Here is a 13,294-nt window from a genome sequence, read left to right on the forward strand (position 1 = left end):
CTTGTGAGCTGTGCCGTCAGGCTGGCTGCTATCACATTACTAATTCTCTTGAGGGGGGAAGATACAGTGCCCATGGACCCTGGAAATCAATCACCTTTGAATCCATGTATAACATTTGATGAATCAGGTGATTAGTAACCTTACTGGAAAACCATTTTAAAAGAAGTGCTACATACACTGTCAACTTTCACATTTTTCAAAACAAAAAATCTGTCTACAGTTAAACTTCAGAGATCCCTATACAGGGGTGTATACAACTTTTCTTCTGAAATAGGGACACCCTATTGTAGCCAGGAACACTCTGCCTTTAAAGAAAGGCGTCCTTCCAGGTCCCCAGTTGAAGCTGAGAACATTCCCTTGCCCAGTTCCTTGGGGGACGAAGATGACTTTCCGAGACCTGGGTGAAGCACTGAACAACTCTGTCCCACCCCCACCTACCTGCTGGTCTCCTGCCTCAGTTTGCTCAGCTGAAAGCTCAGGTGCTGCTGGGGTGGGGCCTCCTGAGCAACTGCTGAAGCTGGCTCGCTCCATCCACGTGCCACCTGTGCCTCGCTTGCAGGCGGGTCTGCGGGGGAATAGTCCTCATCCATCTCATCGGTGTCCTTTTCCATGCCTTCGGTCTCTGAGCCAGGCTCAAAGTGGGCTTGGAGCTCTGAAATCATGGAAGAGAAGGAGCACTGTTCAACAAGGTCATATGCTTGGTGTAGCTTATGTCTCAGGCCAGCAAACCAGGCAGGGAGGCCAGCCCGGCCAACGCGATGCTCCACCAGGAGACTGCTGACCTTAATAAAGGGAGAGGAGACTATTACCTCTACCTGAAAAGATGATCCAAGTTAGTTAGACAAGGGCAGTTGTAAAAAGGGACAAGCAGCCTTCCACCCAGGCCTGTGTATTTTCTGCAGTTCCCTGCTTGGAGAGGGGAGTAATGAAGTCCTGGGGTTTAACAAGCCACTCCCACAAGTGGAGCCTGGGCTGAGTGCAGGCAGAGGATGACAGGGAGGGAGCAGAGTAAAGAGAGGAAGCGGCAGTGTCAACAGAAGTGCCTCCGAGCCCCCCTTCCTAGGAGGCATCACAGAAGGAAGATCAACTTGGGTACTAAGCTGCTCTAACATTTGAAAATTAGAGCCTATGAAAGCCAGAGATTTGTGTAGCTACCATGTGATGAGAGAGAAGACAGCCATTTAAATCATCAGCCAACTAGGAGGTGGTCCTGAGCACACAAGGGTCCAGGCCCTGAGGCTCAGTGCACTGGGTGTATCGTTAGCCTGCGGCGTGCTCCTTAGTTATGCTGGGGTGGGGGACATGTAAATAGCACCAGAAGGTGTGCTTGGAATCACAAAATACTGACACCAAAGGGGTCTGTGACATCATTTTCCTTAATTCCAAGGACGTATATAGCCCCGATGGGAAAGGAAGAGTAACAACTGGTGAGCACAGAGGACCTGGCTGACCTTTTCCATACCCACCATAGCCTAATTTACCGTGACCAAAAAGAGGGGCCCTTACCTGGGATGAGGATGGTGACCGCAGCCTGCACTGCTCGTCGGATGATGTTGTCCATTGCAAACATCCAGTGGGGCCTAATTAAGTGGTTCCTCAAGATTTTATTTACCTGTAATCACAAAAATCCAGATTTCTGGTCCACTGTATTTTTTCAGAAATAGGAGTTCTTACCAATTCAAATTTGCTTCTACTCTGAGATAAAAGTGTTAACCATGCTGCCCTGGATTTACGTTTCTTCTGACTGAGTCCTCTAAGCTGACCCCAAGTCACACTGGGGTCGAGAGGGCAGGCACAGCGATTGGAGCTACTGCACAGGCCTCTCTGTTTATTCAGCAAATGTTTGTGGAGCACCCGTGAAACCTCAGGCTCTGTGGCGGGGTCTTGAGACACAAAGCTAAGCCAGACATGGTCTTGGGCCTGGAGCAGCTCACACCTGTGTGTGCAGACACATAAGCTTCAACCACACACCTACTCAGCTGGCAGATACTGCTCATCCCCAAATCCTACACTCTGCTCTTTGATCTCAGTCTCATGTACACACACATTCAGTGCTTAGAGAACTGCTGGCACTCGGGATTCAGGTGTAATCAGGTGAGAAGAGATGGATACTATGGGAGAAGATGGTAATCAAACTCCATGGTCTCAGCTATGAGCCACTTTGGGGGGTGTCCTACCTTCTGTCATGTTTTTTAGGGCCAAATGGGACACTTACAGCATCCTGAAATCCAAACAGTACCAGGTGAATCTGATTGATGGATGAGCTGTCAAAGTCCAGGTCCACCTTGAGCTTTGATATTGTGGATGCCATCACCCTGTGCTCTGGGCAGCGGATGAAGTCTCTCAGGATCGCAATGATTTGCTTGATGTGGCCGACTGAGAGATGCAACTCTTCTGAACTCTGATCACCAAGCCCCCAACCAAAAAAATCAAGTCACTGAGTAAATTGGGGGTGGGGGGCATCCAAGAAGTACTGTGGGCACCTAGATGAACCACACTGTCCACTAGCTTATGGAAGTGGGGAACCCCCAGCTGAGATAGGGTCTCTGGTCCTGGAACTGCCTCCATATGCTTCCTGTTAGAGGTTTACGAGGCCCCCTCCCCTCCCTGGAGGAATGGGCTGCCATCCTGTTTGACCCCTTGTCAACCACCCTCCACCACCAATGGGCCTTATAAGAAGGCACAGTTCATAGAGAGCAGTGGCCTCTTACTAAAAGGACCTCATCCCATCCAAAATGAGTTAAAAGTCACATTTCGATCCACAGCCTTTCTTCCTCAGAGGCAGCAGAGGCCAACTGCAGCCGGGGATTAACTGGGCTTTGTGCTGCCATGTGGCCTGTTTTCCACCAGGGGGCAGCACGGCCCCATCAGGGCCTGGTTTCACTGCAGTATTTGGCAAATTCAGGTTTCAGTGGAGTCTTTTTTGTATTCTCTTTGGTTGGAAAAGAGGACGTTGGGAAATACTTATGGTGATTATTGTAATTGCAAATGTTCGGGGGTGGCAGGCCCATTTGGACCTCTCCTGGGACCCTGCCTCGGGCGGAGGGGGTGGGATTGCAGCCCCCACGCCCAGCCTGTACCTGGGCTATGCACTCCTGCAGGTTGGAAGCCACCTGATTCTGCTCCTCCCAGAGGATTTTGTAGAGGATGGCACGGCGCTCACTGTCCTTTCGCAGCAGGAAAAGGCCCTGGTCCCTGTCTTCCGGGGACAAGGCTGCGCTCCGGTCCTCCAAGGCCGAACTCTCATCGGGAACACTGCGGACAAACGCACGTGACAGTCCTCCGCTTCCCAGGGGCGCAGTCTCTGTGCAGGGGGTGGGGGCACTGTGGGGGAGGGGCTGAGAGATGATCCTTCATGTCCCCAGCCTCGGGAAGATGAAACTGCAGGAGGCGAGACTAGCGTTTTTCCTAATCCCCAGACCACCAGGGTTTTGGGGGAGAGGAGGATAGAAGGGGAAGAAGGAAGGGGGAAGGAGGGGTAACAGGGTGAGGATAAGGAGGGATGGGGAGGAGGAGGAAATGGGGGGAGAGGAGGAGGAGGGGAAGGGACAGTAAGCGACCACATCGCCCACTCGCTCGCAATGTCAGTGGCCGCCCGGCCACCCTTCTGATCATGCAGACAGGAAGACTCCGGTTTACGCAGGACGCACTTTGTGCCCAAGGGCTGTGGAGCGGCTGTACCTGAGCAGGTGGCTGAGCCGCTGCACCGGCAGGCGGGACTTCTCGAAGTACGTGTCAGGCTGGGCGTCAGAGTCTGGGGAGACGGAGCCATGCTCGCTGCTGCTGCTGCCCGGCAGCTCTCCGGATGGGGGCAGGGTCAGCACGGCGCCCCGAGGACCCTCTGTCAGGGGCAGCCAGGAGGGCAGAGTGAGCACGAGCAGCTCCTCGGGCCAGGCGACCCACCGGGAGGCCTAAGCCTGTGCTGCTCTAACTGGGGGCGCCAGTGATCACCCAGGGGTCCTGGGTAGACGGAGGCTCTGCTTCCGTGGAGACGGGATGGGCCTAAGACTGCATTTCTAACAGCCAATGGCTCTCCAGGTGCAAGAGGCTGAGCTGGCCTCTGACCCCATCCACAGCAAGGCTGCTCTTCTGTCAGTGCCCAGCAGGACTTACTGGCCCAGAACAACAGACACCCTTTAATCAAAGTTGGGAGCAGCACAGGGTGAGAGGCCGGGCTCCAAACATGAAGCTCTGGGCCTTGCACTTGGGGAAGACAGAACCCCAGCTGGGGCGCCTCTCTCCTTCCTCCCAAGCAGAGCCCTGAAAGCCAGGCTGAATGGAGGAGACGCTACCTCAGTGTCACCTACGGGGCTCCCTGTGACACTCACAGGACACTGAGGGACAGTCATTCCCTGGGTTTGGACAACCGCACCCCTACTGTGCCCCCACTACTCTGTCCAGGGAGACCTCACCTGCTGGCTTGAAAGCAATCCGGTTCTTCTTGCCCTTGTGCACCTGCCTGAAGAAGCCCTCTTGGAGCAGGCCTGTGGCAGTGACACGTTTGTGGGGGTCAGGCTCAAAACAGGATAAAAGGCAGGCTCTGGCTTCAGCTGAGAGGGTTTCCGGAATCTCTGGGTGGATCTTAAACATCCCCACCTGCATTGAAGGCACAGTAAGGCACACGCAGGTGCACACAAGAGCCACACAACCCCAGTGTCTGCCATCCCAGAGGGCTGATGCCGGATTCCAGCAACGGCCATGCCAACTGGCCTCTGGAATACCACTGAGTATGATGTAGGTCTGTCGTATATGACCCTTATTAATATGCTGAGGTAGAAATGCAATCATCTTATATGATACATAGAAAACAGTAGTTCAGCAGGCAAAATGATGAACTTTTCAATAAATGTGCTCTCCGTATGGAAACAGATACATTTAGATGAGTACCTCACACCTTTCACAGACATTTAATAATTTAATTTCTGATGAGTTAAACCCTAAGAAAACCCTAAGTAAGGGCATATATAAAGGTCAATCCTCATCCCAAGAAAGGCAGTACCAAAGAATGATCTAAGCATTGGGCAGTTGCACTCGTCTCCCATGCTAGTAAGGTCATGCTTAAAATCTCGCATGCTAGGCTTCGGCATTATGCGAACCAAGAACTTCCGGATGTCCAAGCTGGGTTAAGAAAAGGCAGATACACCAGAGATCCAATTACCAACATTCACTGGTAGGTTGTATATTATACGTCTGTAAACTGATAGTAATTTCTCACAGTAAGGAGGGAAGAGAAGCTAAGGGTTTGGGAGTTGCTAGGTGGTGTAGTGGTTTGGACTTTTGGTTCCTAATGCAGGGGTCACAGGTTTGGTTCCTAGTTGAGATAGTAAGATACTGGCAGAGGCAGAGAGAGAAGGGAGAGAGAAAAGAAAAAAACCTATTTTCTTTCTTGTCCACCTTTGTGGAGAGGTTTCTGCATTGGGAGGAGGTTTTTGATTTGAATTCTCTCTCTCCAACACCAGCAACCTAAGTCACTCAACATGTCTTACCTTGAACATCACTGCCTGTGGCTCACCGAGCTCATGGAACGGAGGCTTGCTGGTGGCCATCTCAATGATGGTGCAGCCCAGGGACCAGATGTCAGCTGGGGCGCCGTACCCACGAGGGCCTTGGTCGATGATCTCAGGTGCCATGTACTGCAGCGTGCCTATTGGGAAAAAATACAACAAAGATGGTGGGCACCGTGTTGTTCAAAACCAAAATATACCATTAGTAAATAAGTGTGTGAGCTTCATTCTCCTGTTAATGACAGATGGGGTCTGATCTCACGTGTAACTGTTGCTGCATCTTTTCTTGGACTAGAGACATGCAGGGTGCCTTTAACACTAGTCACACTGAGAGAGGATTGCTCAAGCCCTTTGAGGGATAAATGAGCCTGATCCAATTCAGTCAACACATCTGAGAACGCCATAAAGACAGAGGGATCGGAATGTGAGACCCACGGGGCCAGACCTGTCTAGAGGAGGAGACAGGCATGATGATGGTGTGCTGAGCAGGGCGGCAGTGTGATGGAGGATATAGTCAGTGCTTCCCAGGTGGCGCAGTGGTAAGAATCTGCCTGCAATGCAGGAGACATGGTTCGACCTCTGGGTCAGGAAAATCCCCTGGAGGAGGAAATGGCAACCCACTCCAGTATTCTTGCCTGGAAAATTCCATGCACAGAGGAGCCTGATGGGCTACAGACCATGGGGTTGCAAAGAGTCGGACATGACTGAGCACACACAGAGATTAACAAGTATACACAGAAGGCACTGAGAACACAGGGAGAAGTGCCTGATTCTGCCTGGATTGAGTCAAGGGAAGCTCTAGCTGTGTCAGTTTGGGTGTCTGAGAATAAATACCAAGTCAGAATTAGACACACAAGTGACTTCCTGGGAGAAGGTGAGTGAAGGATAAAAGGTGGGGGGTGCAGTCTCTGATGGCAGAAGAGCTCTGAGACAGCTTAGCCAGGCTGCCCAGGAGGCCCTGACCCAAAGGTGCCCACTGGAAGAGCGCCACATTGGTTCTAGTACCTCCACTGTGCTTGGTCACTGGCTGGCAGTAGGTGGGGAAAGTATGACCTGGCCAGAACACAGTGGCCGAGCCAAACAGGTGCTGGCTGCGGCTGCCAGTGAAGTAGATTCCTGCCATGAGGCTTGGCCAAGTGGCCAAAGCAGGAGGACTTTCAGGCATGGGGAAGGGCTCGAGCCAAAGCCCGTGCATGGGTGGAAAGCACACAGTGAACCCAGGAGCTCTGTCTGACACAGGCCAGGGGGAGGGAGTAGGAAGCATGAAGGTGGCAGCTGCCTGGGTGCAGCCTGCATGGTGCGCTGTGTGTGCTCTGAAACCGCTGGCTTTGAACTTTCTCCTGTGGATCACGAGCCACCAGAGGCTATCACAGGGAAAGCAAGGATCAGGAAAGAGGAGGGCTTGTCGGAGAGATGGGGCAGCGAGGTCAATCAAGGGCTCTAAGAGTAAAATCTTTGCTTTTCCTTGAAACTAATCCTGAGGAGAGGAGAGGGGAATGTGGGAGCAGCAGCAGATGCTGTGTGCTGGCAAAGACATTTATAATAAACAGCCAACTGGGAGGTGATATTGGCCAAAGGGTGAATCGAGAACATCAATGTACCAAGAAACTCCAGTGCCTGCCTCAGGATCACAACCATATGACCCAGCAATCCCACTCCTGGCATACACCCTGAGAAAACCATAATGCAAAACGATACATGTACACCCCAATGCTCACTGCACCACTATTTACAGTAGCCAGGACATGGAAGCAACCCAGATGTCCATCAACAGAGGAATGGATAAGAAGATGTGCTACATCTATACAGTGGAGTATTACTCAGCCAATAAAAAGAATGAAATAATATAATTTGCGGCAACATGGATGCACCTACAGATGACCATACTAAGTAGAGTAAGCCAGACAGAGAACAACAAATATCATATATTAACACATGTATGTGGCTTCCCTAGTGGCTCAGATGGTAAAGAATCTGCTTGCAATGCAGGAGACCTGGGTTCAATTCCTGGATTGGGAAGATCCCCTGGAGAAAGGAATGGCAGGCCACTCCAGTATTCTTGCCTGGAGAATTTCATGGAGTGAGGAGCCTGGTGGGCTACAGTTCATGGGGTCACAGAGTCGAACATGATTAAGTGATTAACACTAACTATGGTGGAATCTAGAAAAAAATGGTACAGATGAACCTATTTGCAGGGCAGGAATGGAGATGCAGATGCAGAGGAAGCACATATGGACACAGGGTGGGAAAGGGAGGGTGGGATGAGTTACGAGATTAGAACTGCCATATATAAACTACCATGTGTAAAACAGACAGCTAGTGGGAAGCTGGTATACAGGGGGTTCAGCCTGGTGCTCTGTGATGACCTAGAGGGGTGGGATGGAGGTGGGAGGGAGGTCCGAGAGGGAGGGGATATATGTATATAGAGCTGATTCACGCTGCACAGCAGAAACTAAGACAACATTGTAAAACAATTATCCTCCACTTAAAAAATAGCCACACAACCAAAATAGGTTTCCTGAGTCTGGATCAATGAAATCAAAGGGCTCATTGGTTAAAGTAAGTTTGGAGATGCCACCTACTACATCTTCCTCTTGAACATCCAATGTCTTATCAGCATTTTTCTTTCCTGTAAGCATTTTAAAGGCTCTAGGACAGCTCTGACCAATAGGATGTTCTTCAATAATGGAAATGGTCTATTCTGTGCAGTTCAAGATGGTCGCCACTAGCCACATATGACTGTTGAGCTCTTGAAATGTGGCTGCTGAGACTGAAGAAATAAATGTAAATTAAAAGAATTTTTTTTAGATTGTATTTGATTCTTCCTAATTTAAAGTTAAACATAAAGTGGGCTGTATCAGTGAGTGCAAGAGATTAGCAGGGCAAAAATGATGCCTTTGGTCTCCTGAGCTGAAAGTCTGGTGGGGAAGTGTTCAGTTGGCAGCAGGGTTGGGCAAGATGGAGGCTTGTAGCAGTGGCTGCAGTGTTAGGAAACCTCAGAGCCCTAGGAAGGGAGCCTCCAGTGACACAACATCCCCTACAAGCTCCTACTACAGTGAACAACACAGAGCGAGGCCTCCACAGGCGATGTGCCTTCTAACTGACCAGTAATTCATTAACTTAGGAGAACGATGCCGCTGTGCTGTTTATCAAGCTGTTATCTCTCAGCTCTGCTACACTGGGCCTGGGACTGTGCAAACCACATTTCTGCTCCGCCTGCTGCTCCCTGGCCACTTGGGCGCCTGTGCGCAAGTGACAGGAAGGAGAGGTTAGCAAGTTTCCCTCTGGACCCTCAGCTGGTTGCAGTAGCAGTGGTTGGCTCATTACCAGCTTTTTTTTTTGTCCCTCCATACTTTCAGAACCAGCCTCATCTCGTCCCTTCAGAATTATGTGCTACAGCCCAGTTAGCAGCCCCGATGGAAAGCTTTGAATTCTCCTCTCCTCTCTGTTCCCTCAAGCCCCAGGGATGGAGGCTGCTTTCTGATTATCAGTAAACAGTTCTTTCAACTAAATTCTCTCTGTAAACTTCATGTACACATCTGTGCTGTCATGTCCAACTCTTTGTGACCCCATGGACTGCATCCTGCCAGGCTCCTCTGTCCATGGGATTCTCCAGGCAAGAATACTGGAGTCGGTTGGCATTTCCTACTCCAGGGGATCTTCCCAACACAAGGATCAAACTTGCATCTCTTGTATGGGCAGGCACATTCTTTACCATCAGCACCACTTGGGAAGCCCCAAAATAACTGTGGTGATTTCAATTTTCCTGCCTGGGTCCTGACTAACACAATCGCTAAAAGTTAATTCTTAAAAGAGCAAGAGAATAAACTTAGCAACTTATGAGGCAGTAGAAAATAGTAATCAACCAAATTGCAATGGCTTATTAACCGCAACTAAACAACTGTCCTTAGTATAATGGCTTCACAATTGGAGGATTAGTCTGCTTCATGCTAAATTTGGAGATTTTCATTATATGGAACCACAGTGAACATCACTGTTTCTAAAGGCAGGGACTTCACAATGACATCCATATCAGTTATTTATTGCTATATACTAAACTACCCCAAAGAAAAACAGAGCTGGAGAAATCAGACTCCCTGCCTTCAAGTATAGTACAAAGCTATAGCAATAGAGACAGTATGGTACTGGCACAAAAACAGAAATATAGACCAATGGAACAAGATAGGAAGCCCAGAGATAAACCCATGCACCTATGGTCACCTTATCTTTGACAAAGGAGGCAAGAATATACAATGGAGAAAAGACAGCCTCTTCAATAAGTGGTGCTGGGAAAACTGGACAGCTATGTGTAAAAGAATGAAATTAGAATACTCCCTAACACCATGTACACACACAAAAAAAACTCAAAATGGATTACAGACATAAATGTAAGGCTGGACACTATAAAACTCTTAGAGGAAAATAGCCAGAAGACTCTTTAACATAAATTGTAGCAAAATCATTCTTGATTCACCTCCTAGAGTACTGAAAATAAAAACAAACAAATTGCGCTCAAAAACTTTTGCACAGCAAAGGATACCAGAAACAAAAAGACAACCCTGAGAATGGGAGGAAATATTTGCAAACAAAGCAACTGGCAAAGGATTAATCTCCAAAATATGCAAACAGCTCATACAGCTCAATTAAAAAAAAATCCTATAAAAAATGGACAGAAGATTCAAACAGACATTTCACCAAAGAAGTCATGTGGATGGTCAAAAGGCACATGAAAAGGTTCAACTTCACTAACTATCGGAGAAATGCAAATCAAAACTACAATGAGGTATCACCTCATGCCAGGCAGAACGACCATAATCAAAAAATCTACAAACAATAAATGCTGGAGACGATGTGGAGAAAAGGGAACCCTCCCACACTTTTTTGGGAATGTAAATCGGTACAGTCACTATGGAGAACAGTATGGAGGTTCCTTAAAAACTAAACAGAACTACCATATGATCCAGCAATCCCACTCCAGGGCATACACCCAAAGACAACCATAATTCAAAAAGATATATGCACCCTAGGGGGGTTCATGTTTGGGAACGCATGTAAGAATTAAAGATATTAAAATTTAAAAAATAAAAAACTAAAAAAAAAAAAGATATATGCACCCCAATGTTCATCGCAGAGCTATTTACAATAGCCAGGACATGGAAGCAACCTAAATGTCCATCAACAGAGGAATGGATAAAGCAGATGTGTTACATACACACAGTGGAATATTACTCAGCCATATAAAGAATGAAATAATACCACTTGCAGCAACATGGATGGACCCAGAGATTGTCATACTGAGTGAAGTAAGTCAGAGAAAGACAAGTATCATATGATATCACTTACATGTGGAATTAAAAAAAGAGGTGCAAATGAACTTATTTACAAAACAGAAGTAGAAAACAAACTTATGATTACCAGCGGGAAGGCGGGGAGGGATAAATTTGGAGTTTGGGATTGACATATATACATTACTATATACAAAATCAGGGGCTTTTCCAACGAGTCAACTCTTCGCATGAGGTGGCCAAAGTATTGGAGTTTCAGCTTTAGCATCAGTCCTTCCAAACAACACCCAGGACTGATCTCTTTTAGGATGAACTGGTTGGATCTCCTTGCAGTCCAAGGGACTCTCAAGAGTCTTCTCCAACACCACAGTTCAAAAGCATCAATTCTTCGGTGCTCAGCTTTCTTCACAGTCCAACTCTCACATCCATACATGACCACTGGAAAAACCATAGCTTTGACTAGACGGACCTTTGCTGGCAAAGTAATGTCTGCTTTTGAATATGCTATCTAGGTTGATTATAACTGTTCTTCCAAGGAGTAAGCATCTTTTAATTTTATGGCTGCAATCACCATCTGCAGTGATTTTGGAGCCCAAGAAAATAAAGTCAGCCACTGTTTCCCCATCTATTTGCCATGAAGTGATGGGGCCAGATGCCATGATCTTCGTTTTCTGAATGTTGAGCTTTAAGCCAACTTTTTCACTCTCCTCTTTCACTTTCATCAAGAGGCTTTTAGTTCCTCTTCACTTTCTGCCATAAGGGTGGTGTCATCTGCATATCTGAGGTTATTGATATTTCTCCCAGCAATCTTGATTCCAGCTTGTGCTTCTTCCAGCCCAGCAGACTCTGATGCTTGGAGGGATTGGGGGCAAGAGGAAAAGGGGATGACAGAGGATGAGATGGCTGGATGGCATCACTGACTCAATGGACATGAGTTTGAGTGAACTCCGGGAGTTGGTGATGGACAGGGAGGCCTGGCGTGCTGCCATTCATGGGGTTGCAAAGAGTCGGACACGACTGAGCTACTGAACTGAACTGATATACAAAATAAATAACTAATAAGGACCTTCTGTACAGCACAGGGAACTCTACTCATTACTCTTTAATAGTCTATACGGGGAAAGAATCTAAAGAAAAGAGTGGATATATGTATATGTGAAACTGATTCACTTTGCTGTATACTTGAAACTAACACAACATTGTAAATCAATTATACTCCAAAAAAACACATATCGCATGCTAGAAAAAAAAGAATAAACTACCCCAAAGGTTAGCAGTTTAAAACAACAGTTATGATCTCACACAGTTTCTAAGGATTTGAATCTATGAACAACTAGGCTGGGTAGATCTGGCCCAGGGTCCTTCATTAGGCTGCAGCCAAAGTTTTGGCTGGAGCTGCAGTCATCTGAAGGCTGACTGGAGCTCAAGGATCTACTTCCAAGCTCAAGTGAGGGTTGGGAAGAGGCTTCGGTTTCTCACCACCTGGGATCCTTCATAGGGTAGCTTAAAATATGGCTTCCCCCAGAGTGTATAATCCAACAGAAAGCAAAAGAAATGCCACACTGCCTTTTCTGACCTAGCATCCAGATCACACACCACCACCCTATTCTAATCTATTCATTAGAAGAAAGTCACTAAGTCCAGACAGTGATCAAGGGGAGGGGAATAATAGGCTGTGAATATCAGGAGGTAAGGATGACTAGAGGCCATCTTGGAGGCTCTGGCCACAACATCTGACTTCCAATTAGCACTCAACAGCATGCTACAAAGCATCTCCGCATAGCATTGGCCATCTGACTCTCACAACTCCATTAAGGACGCTCAGAAGAGGTATGATGTACTGTTGTTCTCATTTCATATATGAGGAAACTGAGGCTCAGAGAAGCTAGGGAAATTATTCAAGCTAGAGCCCAGGTCTTTGGTCTTCAAACGTAGAGCTACACACTGCTGATCAAAGTAATGGATCCAGAAGAAGCACAACTGAAGAGAAAGCTGCCTGATTCAGAGCAGCTGATGCAAGAATTTTCAAAGCCATAATGTGACTTCTCATATAACTGGAAGGCCTAGGGCAGTAATAGAAACCTGGGTGCCCTGTTTTACTTATTACTGTGTTCCTAGGGAACCACTGAGTCACGCCAGCAGTGACACAGAGATGGATCCACATAACTGTTTCTAAGAGTCAAGGGACCATCTTCAGACAGCATGCATGTTGTGGGCGTACATGAGCTGTACTACAGGCTGGCTTTTGTGGAGAAAACCAAGTGGAGATGCCATGGTGGGGCAAATGAATGGAGCAATCCTGGAAATTTTGCTCACCTTACATCTGGCTCTCTTAGGGAGTTTCCTGTGATCCTTCAGGTACCTACATGGGTGCAAAAGAAGGTGACCAGGGGACCCACAGAAACCTTCTTCTGGGGGTGGGGATGGTGGGGTGAAAGTGACATTTTTGGAGACAGTGGTGCTGGGAGGTCTACGCTGTCCCATTACATGAGTGGGGAAGGGCTG

General features: G+C 47.9%; 1 protein-coding gene across 2 annotated transcripts in view; it reads right to left on the reverse strand.

The window, feature by feature from the left end:
• MAP3K15 (mitogen-activated protein kinase kinase kinase 15) overlaps positions 1-13,294 on the reverse strand; it is a 148,306-nt gene that overhangs the window by 7,596 nt on the left and 127,416 nt on the right. Inside the window, exons 19-25 of one of the 2 annotated variants that reach the window (XM_060407716.1) lie at positions 5,487-5,644; positions 4,413-4,596; positions 3,682-3,754; positions 3,081-3,255; positions 2,216-2,401; positions 1,507-1,612; positions 439-652 (exon numbers count right to left, since the gene is read on the reverse strand). In XM_060407716.1, coding sequence (XP_060263699.1) covers positions 439-652; positions 1,507-1,612; positions 2,216-2,401; positions 3,081-3,255; positions 3,682-3,754; positions 4,413-4,596; positions 5,487-5,644 — 1,096 coding nt within the window. Of the gene's footprint in view, positions 1-438; positions 653-1,506; positions 1,613-2,215; positions 2,402-3,080; positions 3,256-3,681; positions 3,842-4,412; positions 4,597-5,486; positions 5,645-13,294 lie in introns of both variants that reach the window. The other variant, XM_042242252.2, reaches the window with a different exon arrangement.

This window comes from Ovis aries, chromosome X (genome assembly GCF_016772045.2).
Source record: "Ovis aries strain OAR_USU_Benz2616 breed Rambouillet chromosome X, ARS-UI_Ramb_v3.0, whole genome shotgun sequence".
Lineage (NCBI taxonomy): Eukaryota > Metazoa > Chordata > Mammalia > Artiodactyla > Bovidae > Ovis > Ovis aries.